This window comes from Nothobranchius furzeri, chromosome 13, assembly GCF_043380555.1.
Source record: "Nothobranchius furzeri strain GRZ-AD chromosome 13, NfurGRZ-RIMD1, whole genome shotgun sequence".
In the NCBI taxonomy this organism is placed as follows: domain Eukaryota; kingdom Metazoa; phylum Chordata; class Actinopteri; order Cyprinodontiformes; family Nothobranchiidae; genus Nothobranchius; species Nothobranchius furzeri.
The window spans coordinates 40,148,741-40,162,623 of NC_091753.1; the positions used below are offsets into that span (position 1 = coordinate 40,148,741).

The window sequence follows — 13,883 nt, forward strand, 5'->3', positions numbered from 1 at the left end:
TTCGTGGCATATAACCATAAAAATTTGGGTCTTTGGAGGATAAAAAAAATTAGACACCATTTTTCCTTCTGGCTGGCTCGGGGTCCTGCGCCTACTGATGACATCACACTAGACGATGACTGGACGTACAACTTACAGACGTTACGTAACCACGTTCAAAATCATTTAGGTAATAAAAAACACAAATTCATTAACAAAACTGCTAAACTCCTTCCAAAACCTATGCGAAAGAACAGAACTGAAAAAGAGATGCAATATATTTTGGCAGAGCAGTACTGCCGTAGTGTGAAGATGTCATCGGCAGGCGCAGGACCGCGAGCAGATCCGGAAACTACAGCGCCAGAACTACAATTGGCATTGCATTCTCTCGATAGGATTAACTGAAGGAAGAGTCACGCCAAGGTTGCATGTTTTCTGCTCCACTGGTAACATTATTTACTGTAATGTTTTTTAAACTAGTGACAGTAACGGTGATATGTACAGCCCCCTAGCACCGGAAAACTACTAACTTAATTAAAAAACAACATTCTTAGGACCAAGCTGTTATTTTCTCGTACAGGACCAAAAATGTTAGATAATTAGTGCAATCGAAAAATGTTGCTCTAACTTGCAAATGAAGTAGGAATTGTTTGGGTATAGTACAAATGTACTTGCTCCCATTTGCAGTGTTCATGTATTTTATTCAGTTACATCCAATCAGCCATTACTCTACCATATGGATCATTTCCCTTCTGTTGAGATACCTATAACTTAGGTAGCTAAACCCTAGCATACATGAGTAAATGACAAAAACGAGACAACCAATAAAACCAGGAGCAGGCACTCTTGATGTATAGATAGTATAAAGTTAAAAATAATATACAAAGTAGTAAACTGGCAATTATTTTTACGCGGTTTGCCATATGCCATTTAGAGTGACTGTGGACTCTTTAGTGAGGAGCCAGCTGACTGTAGAGTCCACACAATCTGACTGTTGGCAGTCAGTTCATCTTATTATAGCTGGGCTCACCATGTTAGCTGAAAGACCCCTGGGCAAACAAACAGCATTTCTAGGCTCTAATAGCCTAAACAAGAAACACAACTAACAAAAGAGTCATCCACTCTCCTCAGTCTCACCACCTTTCATATCAAACTTTTCCTTTTTCAACCACTAGCATCGTCTGTCTACCATTAACCAAAGAGCCAAACACTCCTTTTAAGCAGTGACTACTTTGTTAACTGATGACCACAGGGCCGGTTATTGATCCACTTCTTCCACTCTCTCAGTAAACCTTGCTGATAAAACCCTCTCTCCTCTCTCAGGGCTCGGCAGAATGCGGCCACAGTGCGCTACAATCGTAGCTTGCATATAGCAGCCACATGAATCAGATCTCAGTGGTTTCGATTAGGGCTAAGATAACTCAAACACACTGCCGATCTAGGACGTGGATCTATTTATGAACGAGGAGTGTAGGTGGTAGTGTTCTTCACTTCTCCCCCTTCATTCTCTTTAAAAGGTTTTCTCATTTCAGTTGACTTAGTGGTTCAAGTGAAAACTTTGCAGTTGTGCTGACCTCTGAGACGCCCTACGGGGAATCAGGAGACCCCTGGTGATCTGCTGTTTAGCATCAGCAGTGGTCCAACTCCTCCATTTTAGCTGTGCTGGGAGGAAGGGAGGAAGAGGATGGAGCAAGCTGATTCTGCTTCTTCAAACATCTGTGACTGTGCCACTGGCTCGTGTTGCAACCCAGAAAAAAGATGAGCCATCAGCGCCACTTTATGTTTATGTTTATTAATTTAGGAGACACTTTTATCCAAAGCGACTTACAATTTATAACCTGTAGGGCATGTTGTGATCTGTGGGGGAAACCGGAGTACCCGGAGGAAACCCACGCATGCATGGGGAGAACACGCAACTCCGCGCAGAAAGGCCGCAGCCGAGTTTCGAACCTGCAACCTTCGTGCTGCGAGGCAACAGTGCTAACCACTGCGCCACCATGCAGCCTGATAAGTGAGCCTTTAACTCACTTCTTGTACTTGTGAAGATAACAAAATAACCACCCACAAAGTTGGCATCTGCAAAGGAAACTGTGCGAATCACCCGTTTTTACAAACTAAATCAACATTTGGTTTGAAGGAAAACGCTGCTTCAGCTCTTGCTGGGTAGGTTCGCGGCCGAGTGTGAAGCGGCTGGGATGAGGATCAGCACCTCCACATCTGAGACCATGGTTCTCGACCGGAAAAGGGTGGCTTGTCAACTCCGGGTCGGGGGAGAGGTCCTACCTCAAGTGGAGGAGTTTAAGTATCTTGGGGTCTTGTTCACGAGTGAGGGTAGGAAGGATCGGGAGATCGACAGGCGGATTGGTTCGGCGTCTGCAGTGATGCGGACGCTGAGCCGATCTGTCGTGGTGAAGAGGGAGCTGAGCCAGAAAGCCAGGCTCTCGATTTACCGGTCGATCTACGTCCCAATCCTCACCTATGGTCATGAGCTTTGGGTAATGACCGAAAGAACGAGATCCCGGATACAAGCGGCCGAAATGAGTTTCCTCCGTAGGGTGGCCGGGCTCAGCCTTAGAGATAGGGTGAGGAGCTCGGACATTCGGGAGGGACTCGGAGCAGAACCGCTGCTCCTCCGGATCGAAAGGAGTCAGTTAAGGTGGTTTGGGCATCTGGTCAGGATGCCTGCTGGACGCCTCCCTGGGGAGGTGCTTCGGGCAGGATGCCCCCGGGTCGACCCAGGACACGTTGGAGAGGTTACATCTCCAATCTGGTCCGGGAACGCCTTGGGGTCCTGCCGGAGGAGCTGGTGGAGGTGGCCGGGGAGAGGACGGTCTGGAGCTCCCTAGTTGGGATGCTGCCCCCACGACCCAGACCCGGATAAGCGGAGGAAGACAACGACAATGGAAAACGCTGCTTAAAAAAAACGGTTTGACCAGGAACTTGACTGTTGCACCAAGAATAAAATCTACTCATGACTTTAGTAGCGCTTCCACACAAAGTACAGAAAAGGTTTTTAAAAGTCAGAGAGCTGGAGAAAGATTAAAATATTGGAGACGACAAAACTGAAGTAGGTAAAAGAGACAAAAGAAGAAAGAAACCTTTGTAGACCCCCCTCAAAAAGATCCTGATAATTTTATTGTGAATGATCAAGAAGCTGGAAGCGGACAAATACAAAAAAAAAGATTGAAAAAGAGAGAATGAGGGAATCAATTCTTGCTAGAACAGGGGGACTAAAGCAAAAGTGCAGAGCTAATTAGTTTCTGATAGCTGGACTTTCATTTGGCTGAAAGGTCAGTTAACTTTAAAGGTCAGGCTGACGCGTTGTCCATGAAAACACAAAAAATTACACAAAAAGAGAAACCCAGACCAGAAACACACACTAAAAACAAATTACAGTTCTACACGTGTCTGTCTGCACACACACACACACACACACACACACACACACACACACACACACACACACACACACACACACACACACACACACACACACACACACACACACACACACACACAGCCTGCTGATAACTGCACATTTGATCTTCTCATATAATGTTCTGGTCAGTGAGTTGTCTCAGGTCATTATTCTAGCTAAGAACTTTCATTATAGTCAGTATATCCACAGCAAATTACTCGACTTTATTCAAATATGCATCACGATGGTGTGTGTGTGTGTGTGTGTTACCAGCGCGGTTGGCGGTAGAGGAGTCCTGTTGGATTTATTGCCTGCGATGCTAAGCGCATTCCCTCGTCTTCTGGCTGCATTGTTATTTAGATCACAGCCGTCTTAATAAAAACTAATCAACATGATCAGCACCTCTGAGTTCTTGGTGAGCGCATGTAAATAAAAAGTAAAAGGAGGTTTGCTGTGTTCCAGATCAGGGTTGTTATGCTTAACTTTGATTAGGAGAGTATGTAGCGTAACATTTAATTGAAACATGGCAGGTGCTTTGTCTCTTTGTTCTTAATAATAATAATAATATGTTAACTTGTATAAAACAGTGGAGTTTTTATATGAATGAATTCTACTGCAGATGCTTATTTGTTTAACTGATAAAACCTGATTTCATTCGTTTTGATGTGATAAAGCTCAATTAAACCCTGTGTTGGATTACTAACATTGATGATCTTACTTTATGAGCTGAATTTCATTGAACTTTCTGCATGACTGAATGGTGGATTTCTTATCACTCACCATCTTCAAGTTTCCTGCGGGCCTCCTCCTCTCTTTTGGCTACTTTGGCTTTCAGGACCTCATCTGTCTTTGCTGAAAAGACAAACAGAGGAATGCAAAATTAGGATCAAAGCAAATCTATCGTGTCATTATTGTTCCAATATTTAAAGTGAATTAACAGAAGCACTGGATTATTTATATTCTAGTTTTAGATCATTTTTAAGCAACATAGATAAACTGCTAAAATGTGAATAAATGTATCATTTATAAATTGAATTTGGAAAAAAAATAAGACAAAATTTTGAAGCTTTTATGCTAAATTTGCAGTTTTAGAAAAAAGGAGGAAGACGCCAGAAAATGCTCAATGGATTCATCATTACATAAACAGTGAGCACTAAAATCTACTAAAACATACACAAAGCCTTCACCGTCTCTCCCCACCAGGCAGCACCCCCTCGCTGCTTTTCATTTATACCCCTGTAAAGTCAGCATTTCTTCCTGAGAAGTGTTTATCATCTCTCTGTAATGAAAAGCTTAAGAGAAAGTGAGGCAGCGGGAGTAAACACTCGTCAGGGCGTTTTAAGTGCGTCTCGTCATGAAACGTGTCGTCTCAGCTCACTCCCCCCCCCCCCCCCCCATCCACCCACCCCCCCACTCCCTCTCAAATAATCAAGATGTTAAGCCACATTAAAAAATATAATGCTGTGTATGGCAGGACTATCAATACTGCCTCTAAATTAATTACATTTCCGTTGCGGCGCATCATTTATTTTGTAGTGTTAGGGCCTCGACGGAGCCATTCGCCTTTATTGCTATCTCACTTGGTTGATGAGTGAGCTATGTAAAATTGAGTCTCCAATATCATTACACTTAATGAGTTTAAACTTTGAGGGGGGCATAAGGAGGGAGAGAAACTAAAGGGAATGAGAGGATGAGAGAATGAGAGCACCACACTGTTGTGGTTAAAGCAATCTGAGAGTGGGTGTTTGAGAGTGCTTGCAGCCTGTTTGTATTGCTGCATAATTGTAGGTGTCCAAAAGGGGTTTATTACACCATTCAGGATGCCTGAGTGCACATGTGTGTTCTGGGCACACTCCTCATTTGGTGTTGGAGTTTGTGTTGCATGTAAATATAAATGTGTGTGTGTGTATGTGTTTTGATTCAGGAGGCCAGGAGGTTGTGCGAGTGGCTGCGCCGCTGGTTAGGGTAATTGGTGTAGACAAAGAAGTCGTCACACTGCTGTTACGGCAGGTTAAGTCTGGAGGTTCCGCATCTTTATCAACAATGACTCTACATGGATGACTGAATCCTTCCCACCCTCCCTCAGCAATGAGGGGAGTTCATGTGTGACGGGGGAACAAGCCACCTATTAGGGACAAATGTCATAATTTAACAAGTTAGTGTTGGTGCTCAAGCCTGTTTCTGTCTTTTCCACAGCAATTGTGATTTTTACCTTTCTTTCTTTGTACGCTCACTTGGACGTTTGTGAGCATCTGCATGCATTTGTGTGTGTGTGAATGAACTCCCTGTCTTCGGTTCAGTCTTTGCTTGGGGCTACCGTGAGACAGGTAGGTTGGAGGTGTGATGGAGCAGAGTGAGGGAAGGCAGGAAAACAGACACATGGATGTGGGCCATACAGGATAAAGGAAGAGCAAAGACAGCCGGGGAAACAGACAAACAAGCAGCTAATAAATAAATAAATAAATGTAAAAATAAATAAATAAATCATTGACTGTGTGCAAAAAAAAATGCACACAAACAACAGGGGCGATTTGTAGCCTTTTTTCCTTTGCAAGTGTATCCTCCACCTCTACCCTTCATCCCTCCTCCAACAGGTTCTCTCATCCTCGCGCTTGCCTCTACCCATTTTTGAATGCTTTCTCTTCCTTCTCTTGCTCATCTCTCCAGTACTCTGTGCCTGGAGGCGATAGCAGCAAATCAAACTGTTTATCCATCTCTCATCAGTGCGCTGCCTCACGGGGCTCCTGCCCCCTCAAAACAATGAAAGTAAAGCCTGAGCGCTGCTGAGCCAGAGATGTGATTTAATTACATCAATAAAGAGCTCTGCTTTAACTAAAAAAATTAGGCAAGCTAGTTACTTGTGCTATCATGAAAAGCTTGTTAGGATTATGGTTCTAAAAACACATGAAAATAACCATCAGCCGTTTATTGGAAGTATATTTCTTAGCTGCTGAGTGGCTTCAGTTCATTGTAGGATAATTCTGTGATGGACTTTTATTAAAGCGGGTAATAAACGGCCGGGTGTTAGTGAGAGGAGAGGCCTTTCACTTCATTTAGACTTCGTTCGGTCTTGGCTGCAGGGGCGGAGAGAGAGAGAGGAGGGATGGCAGCGGGAAGAGGCGGGGAGCGTCAGTGAAATCACATTGTGATTATGAGTGTAATTGCAGCTCAGGGGCCCAGGGGCCATGTAGCTCTGATGGCGCTAGAAGATGTTTTACGCGCAGCAAAAGAGAGAAGGAAAGTGAGAATGAGAAAAAGAGGGCGAGTGGGAGGTAGAAGCAGGTTGCCAGGATGGCTCTTGGTCTTTTTTCTTTCTACTCTCAGAATCTCAACGCTTCTCCACATCCTTCTTCACCTCTTTCCACCACCTTCATTTCTCTCATCTTCTTTCCCATTTGCCTCTTTTCCCTCCTCTCTTCCTGTCCTCCTCCCTTGGCAGGATTAGCTGGGTCTCGTTAGAGGGGAAATGTAATAATGCTCCCACCAGGTGGAATCGGGCCCGCTCCATTATCAGCCGGGAGATGGATGGGCCGTGTAGGGCCGGCGGGGGCCAAGCGCGCACGCAATTTAGATTCAATAAACTGGCAAAGCAAGACCCCCAATCTGATTTATCTCTTACACGCTGCCAATGCTTGCTGCTACGAGGCTGATTCCCTATTACCGCTCAGAGAAGGACTATTCATTGGATGTAAGGTACAGCAGTCAGGAAAGCTTGTCGGGCCCCCGGGATGGCAGCAAAACAGATACAGAAGAGGGTTAATACGTTTACAAACAGATAAGCAATTAAATCTAAGGCTGAGGTGAGTTATGGAGTTATTAAGGAGGGATGTGGGCTGCTGGTGGTTATTTAACGCTAAGGTGCGGCAGGCTCAGGCCTCAGGCTTGGTACAGTATTAGAAGCGAGAAAGGGCGATCTTATTATAGGGCGAGATAAAAGAACACTGAAAGCATAGACGTCTGTCCACGTTATTCAATAAACTCACTGCAACTCGCTGAGGACAATTCAGCACTTACAAATTTATGAGCTGCTCTATAAGCACGTGTTTGAATCGAAGCGTGTTGGTTTCCGCAGGATGCCTGGCCGTGGCTGCCCAAAACATCACATCCGAACACGCGTTTAATCACATGTGCCAAAGCCAGTGATGGGTGTCTGTCTGTCCAGCTGCCAATCAAAGTAAATCTGGACGTCAGTAGGAGGCGTGATAAATCAGATCCTGCCCCCACAAAGACAAACAGAATATTAGAGGCAGAGCAGCACCACTGGAAAAATGTCCCCTCCAATCAGCGGAGCACTTTACAGTAAAGCTCGGCTGATTGGAGGGGGCGCCGACTGTTACGGAATATCAGAACACAAGTAAATAAATAAGGAGACAAAATGGAAGTCAAGGAAGGAGACAGATGGACAGTAAGAAACATCTCTGATGAAGAGAATGACAACAAAAAGTACCTTAAAGAGAAGTTTCAGTTTATAATGAAAGAAAACTAAAAGTGAAAATCTACATCTAGTCTAAAATATAGGAATAAACTATCATCAAAAAATAGTTTAACACCTGTGTGTAAGTTGTGTGTGTGTGTGTTTGTAGGCTTCCTTCGTGAACCTCTACAGCAAAACAACTGCAGCTGTTGAGGTTAGATTAGTAAAAGGAAGCAGTGATACCCTCAAACAACCACTGGGTGGTGCAGTACGCAGCACTGGAGGCAGCAGCCAGGTGTATGCTGTCTGGTTTAAAATAAGGTGTCAGTGGGAGTGTGTATGGCTCCATCAAAAATTAAATACCATAATTTAATTTGGGATGTTCAAAAAGAAGAAAATAAATTAAACATTATAAACAAGAATTTGCAAAGGTGAGACATGAAATTCAGCAGCTGATACGGATATTTTGCTAGTTTTGTGTAGTCTGAAAAAAATGTAAATGTTATTAATTCACCACACTGTGATTCTTCCAAGAGAATCTTTCAGACAGTAGACATGAATGAGCTACACCAGTCTTTCCTTTTCTTCAGTCATCACGCAGAATCTAATGACAGCCATGAAATATTCACAAACTAAACAATTAGAGAGAGATATCTTACAAAATCGATCAATTATTCATTTGAAATGGTCTGAAAAGCTTTTTTTTTACAACTGTATTGTGATGCTGGAGGGAGCATCAATTAGGTCCTTTACTGTTTAGATGTAATGGATGCTTCAGAGTCTAATTAACGTCTAAATGAAGGAGCCAGACGTACGTGCGAGGACTGCCTCTGAGTGGGTGACATGCTGATCTCTCCACGTAAAGTCAGAGGGACACTTTAGATTTGTTCATTCTAATGTGCAAAGAATTATTCTGCTCCTACTTAGAAATTCTGTCTGAAACCAGATCCCAAATGATAGGACTTGGCTCATGCAACATTTGTTTTGTTTAATTTCAAAGCAGCTTCTGTACTCCAGACTCTTGGGCTACAAATTTGTACTTTCCTTTCAGTGACCCCCCCCCCCCCCCCCCCTTAGACCGCTTCAAACAAAAAGGAGAAAGAGAAAAAAAACCTTCACTTTATAAATTAGTTTAATAAAAGCAAAGGTAACAATTTGAGTCCATTTATTAATGTTACTTAGTGCATTAAGCATTGAAAAACTATTAAGTATAAACAACTGCTTAACCATATTACATAATACATCACTAAGCAGACACCCCCACTGACCCTTTGTTTATTAAAGAGACAATGTGTAGTTTTTAACATTACTCTCTGGAAATATCCATCAAAATATTGTTGAAAATTAATTAAATGATGCCTATTTGTTTGTACAACCATTAAAATTGGGTCTAATATCATCAGGAAAAGGCTTGAGTCTTTGGGCAACACCATATTAGATGCTAAGGGTGGCCTATATGGAAAAAAATAATACCACGATTTAGTTTTAGCAAAATCACAATCAAAATTTATTTTTATTTTGATAATTCAGACATTTTGGAAGTTGTTTACCAGTAAAATACATACATTTTAAATAATACCCCTTCACAGAAAATATAAATCTTAAAATCCCATTCTCTCTCTCTCTCTCTCTCTCTCTCTCTCTCTCTCTCTCTCTCTCTCTCTCTCTCTCTCTCTCTCTCATCTATCTATCCAGCTATCTATCCATCTATCATCTACACACACACACACACACACACATATATGTGTGTGTGTACTGGTAGACGCGTCCAGAAATAATGGCACAGGTGTTTGAAGGTAAATGGACGGTTCTATGATCTCTGAGCTTTGGTAGATCGTCATCACTTTATAATTCTTAACGATCTTTTACTGTCAGATCGCACGGTTCTATTAGACGCCATGTTTCCTTCTACGGGAGCCCACGAGGACAAAATGCATGTACTGATTTGTAACAAACAGTTACAAAACTTTCACCATTCATAAAAGTTGTTTTACACATTTACCTCTTCGCTCATTGCCAGTAATGAAAGGGTGTCTGATGTGCATCATTTTGTTGGAGGTTGAACGATCTGATTAATTACTTACTCGAAAATTGTGCTCCCTGGGATTTTTGACCCTAATGCCCATCCATTGATAAGCTCTTACTCACACACAAAAATATTGCTTGCTTGCAATGATTTAGGTATGTACTGCCACCTATCTACAGGGAAAATATACTATATCACTTTAACACTTAATAACGCACTAAGTAACATTAATAAAGGGACCATTTTTATAAAGTGCTACCAAAATAAAATGCATACTTTGATAGATAGTAATTTAGGGGTGAACAGTGGGGCAGTGGTTAGCACAGTTGCCTTGCAGCAATAAGGTCCCAGTTTCAAATCCCAGAATGGGGTCTTTCTGAATGGAGTTTGCATGTTCTCCCTGTGAACGCGCGGGTTCTATCCGGGTACTCCAGCTTCCTCCCACAGTCCAAAAACATGACTGTCAGGTTGATTGGTCTCAGTAAAAAGTCCTTAGGGGTGTGTGTGTGTGTGCACATGCTTGTTTGTGTGTCCTGTGTGTCTCCTTGTCGCCCTGTGATTGACTGACATCCTGTCCAGGGTGTACCCTGCCCTTTTGCCCATAGACTGCTGAAGATGGGCACCAACCCCCCGCGACCCTGTGTGGATAATAAGTGGGCATAAAAAATGGATGGACAGTATTTAAATCCAATAACATATCACAGATAAAACTTAAAACAAAAGAATTTCTTTGTTAAGCCTCCACTCTTTGAAGCCGATTTGGGGGATTTTTGAACTGTAGCCAAAATGAGACATTTCACACCATTATTTTATGCCCTGACAGAAGCATTAATCACACATTTCTGACCAAATCATCAATTCACTGCTTTAAAAAAAATCATACAGAGTGATTTAACAACTAAAATACAAACTCCTTCGTTGACCTAAAACTTCTAGGCTAAAATGAACCATCAAATATCACAGAAATTAACCTTTTCAAAAAATAAACAAATAAAGCAGCAAATAGGACCGCTAACTACTTATCTTAATTATGTAAGTAAAGCCTAGAGTTTTGGGGCTGGGAACAGGCTTCACTCAGGTCAAGCAGAAAGCAAAGCAGTTGGGTTCCTCCTGATCTATCTGAGAGGCTTGGAGCCAGAACCCTATCCTGACATGTGTCCAAGAGGCTGAAAATGTGTCCCATGGTTCTGCAGTGATACCAGTGACGCCTTATACCTAATGCTGGACCAAATGCAATACACTTGGGGGCGAGCAAAGACCTCCAGCAATTAGGAAAATGACATGAAAGGGGTTCCTTAAAAGACCATATGATGCTTTGTACATTATGAAAACAAAACAAGGAACTCTTTGCACCTAAACAGGGTATACACTTATGGGAAAAAGCTAACAAAAAGCCTCTGTTATCAAAGTTGAACCATGATATTTCTCAAATCGCTAATTTCCTTGCTTTTATTTAGCCCCACCATTAGCTGTTATGTACGGCGGATAGCTGTAAATGAGTTTTTTTATTCATTTGCCCAGCATGTGAAGCTGCCTTCTAGATAAAAATATAAGTTCAGTAATAAGAACTTCCCTATCATCAGTGGGTATGGGCATCAAAAAGGTCTTGAGAGGGCAATCAGACGAAATCCATAATGCAGGGATCAGACAGTAAAATATTAAGTATCCTGGGGCCTCTGTATGACATCTCGCCCCCAACTTTAACACTGCCTTATCTCTACATTCTAATATCTCCTCCTCGTGCCTCTGTTACATCTCTGTAATCTTCTTCATGTTCTGTGCTGCATGCTGTTTTCCACCTTGCAACCTCTTCCTCTTTAAAACACTGTTCTGCTTCTTTCTACCTCTGCTTCTTTTACAATCCTGAGCAGGTTTTGTAGCTGGTGCATCATTATCTCTAAGAAATGTTCCACCGTCAACAGCTAAAAAAAAAAAAAAAAAACAGGATAAAAACAGGGTTTAAAAATGCACTGGTTTTATATCAGATGTGTAAAGTTTGAATGTGTGCTTGTCACACAGTCTGTAACTGCAAGTGGTGACATGTTCTGAGAGCTTTCAGGAGTCAGAAAAATGGGGAAAGCACACAAACTAAAGCTAGATGATGGTTTACTCTCACTGAGTTGTTGATAAAAGCCAAAAATATATAAATAAACATGTATCTAGATATCAGTTATTTAACCTGCTTTTTAGTCTTAAACTGCACTTTGGATTTTTTTTAAGAATCAGATCGAGATGGAAATTCTATTATCACGAGTCGACAAAAAGATGGTTGATGAGTGCTCAAACATGGTTTCAAGAGCAGAACACAAGCAATAACACCCAAAAATCTGTTTTTGTGTCATCAGCTAATAAAAATACACAATTAAAAGAAAACAATTAATATACTTGGAAATTGGTGGTGGTGGTGGTGGTGGGGGGGGGGGGGGGGGGGGGATCCAGGTAATTTATTTCCAAGTAAAATAAGAAAGCTCTGCTTATTTGTTTTTCACGTTCCTTCTAACATATATGGTTTTAAAATGCCTTTTAAGGGTTTTATGCTGCATGCAATATTTCTATTGCATTGATCATGACCATGAATGATTTTTTTAAATGAAGAGACAAACAGTCCTAACAGATTATTAGTACAGACACCTACTTTAAAAATAATTACTTTCTATTTCTGCAAGCAAATATGTCATTAAAAAGTCTCAATATGTGTTTTGATTCATTAAAATGGTGCATTGTTTTCATTTAAACATTAACTAGGAGCAAAATTTACATTATATAGCTACTTATAACAATAAAACAGGCAGCCTCTGTTATCAATTCTTAAGTATAAAATCCTCATGAAGAGACATTGACTAAAAGGTATCACGTAATTTAAAGAATTCATGTTAAATTTGTTTAGATTTACTGTTAATCTTAAATATTTTTACAATTATTCTTTAAAGATCATCAAAATATGTGAGTTAGCCATATTTGTAGATAATTTAGATAACTTTTATGCCGTTTTTTAACTAATATCTTTTGCTTTTATCTATATTTCGTTGGCCCTTGCATGGGTCATGATGATGATGTTTGAAACTCTCTTACAGCACTTTGGTTCGCCTCTTGGTTGATGGAAAGTGTTTTTTAAATTAAAGACAATGATGAAAAGTTTAACTTTAGTGTAAAAAAACAGAAAAAAGAAAAACAATGAAACATATCCTGTTAAATCTGGTCGAGCAGTTGCCGTTTTTACACAAAAATATGATCAACTTGTGAGGGAGTATTCATTCATATTCCAGTATGAATGCACTTCAGCATGCTTGTTGAATGGTAGAGAATAGACCCCCCCACCCCATCTACCAAAGCCGAAAGCCTGTTGGAGGCCATTGTAATGGCACACCACTGAATGTGTGTCTCATGTGAGTAGCTTAAGCGGTAGACGGGGGTAAAGTGGGACTAAATCTATCAAGACCCCCACACATGAAAGGTAAGCGGGAGTCGCTAATCGCTGCACGGACACAAGAAAGTTCAACAGGGCGGTCACTTCGGGAAAAGAAAGGCAGAAGCGCCGGGAGCATCGGCGGGGTTGAGCGCATTTGGCGACATTACAGGAACAAGAACACATCGCCGAATAAAAACACAAACTTGGTGGTCTCGGCTGAATCTGGTGAACTCCTGGATATCGCGTGCACACACTTGTGTGCCATCTAATGCTCACAAAGATTATAATTATTGATTTCATGCATGAAAGTCCAAAAATGCCCCAGATATATTCGAGTAGATTGCTGCACCTATTTTTCTTTTTAATAAAACAGAATGTAAATGTTAGCCTAAATTACTCACTATAACTAATATGGTTCTGATGAAATTCTGCAGAGCATCAAAGACCAAAAAGCAGCTGAATGAGAAGTAACACAATGCAAAGTATTGTAATATGAATCCAAGTTCAGGGACACATTTGACCATTAAGAGTTATAACGTCAGCTCGTAATAAATGATGAACAAAAACCAAAAGAAGGGATGTGTGTGGGGAGGGGGAGCTGTGGGGGGAGCTGGAGGAGTAGACACACCAGAAAGAG

The 13,883-nt window shown here is 41.5% G+C and overlaps 1 protein-coding gene across 3 annotated transcripts in view; it reads right to left on the minus strand.

Annotated features, from left to right (window-relative positions):
- rsrc1 (arginine/serine-rich coiled-coil 1) overlaps window positions 1-13,883 on the minus strand; it is a 168,484-nt gene that overhangs the window by 24,769 nt on the left and 129,832 nt on the right. For 2 of the 3 annotated variants that reach the window (XM_054743396.1, XM_054743394.2), the window contains one exon: window positions 4,178-4,249. The exons of the other annotated variant lie outside the window; for it this stretch is intronic. In XM_054743396.1, the coding sequence (XP_054599371.1) occupies window positions 4,178-4,249 (72 nt within the window). The remainder of the gene's footprint in view (window positions 1-4,177; window positions 4,250-13,883) is intronic. 3 annotated transcript variants of the gene reach the window in all.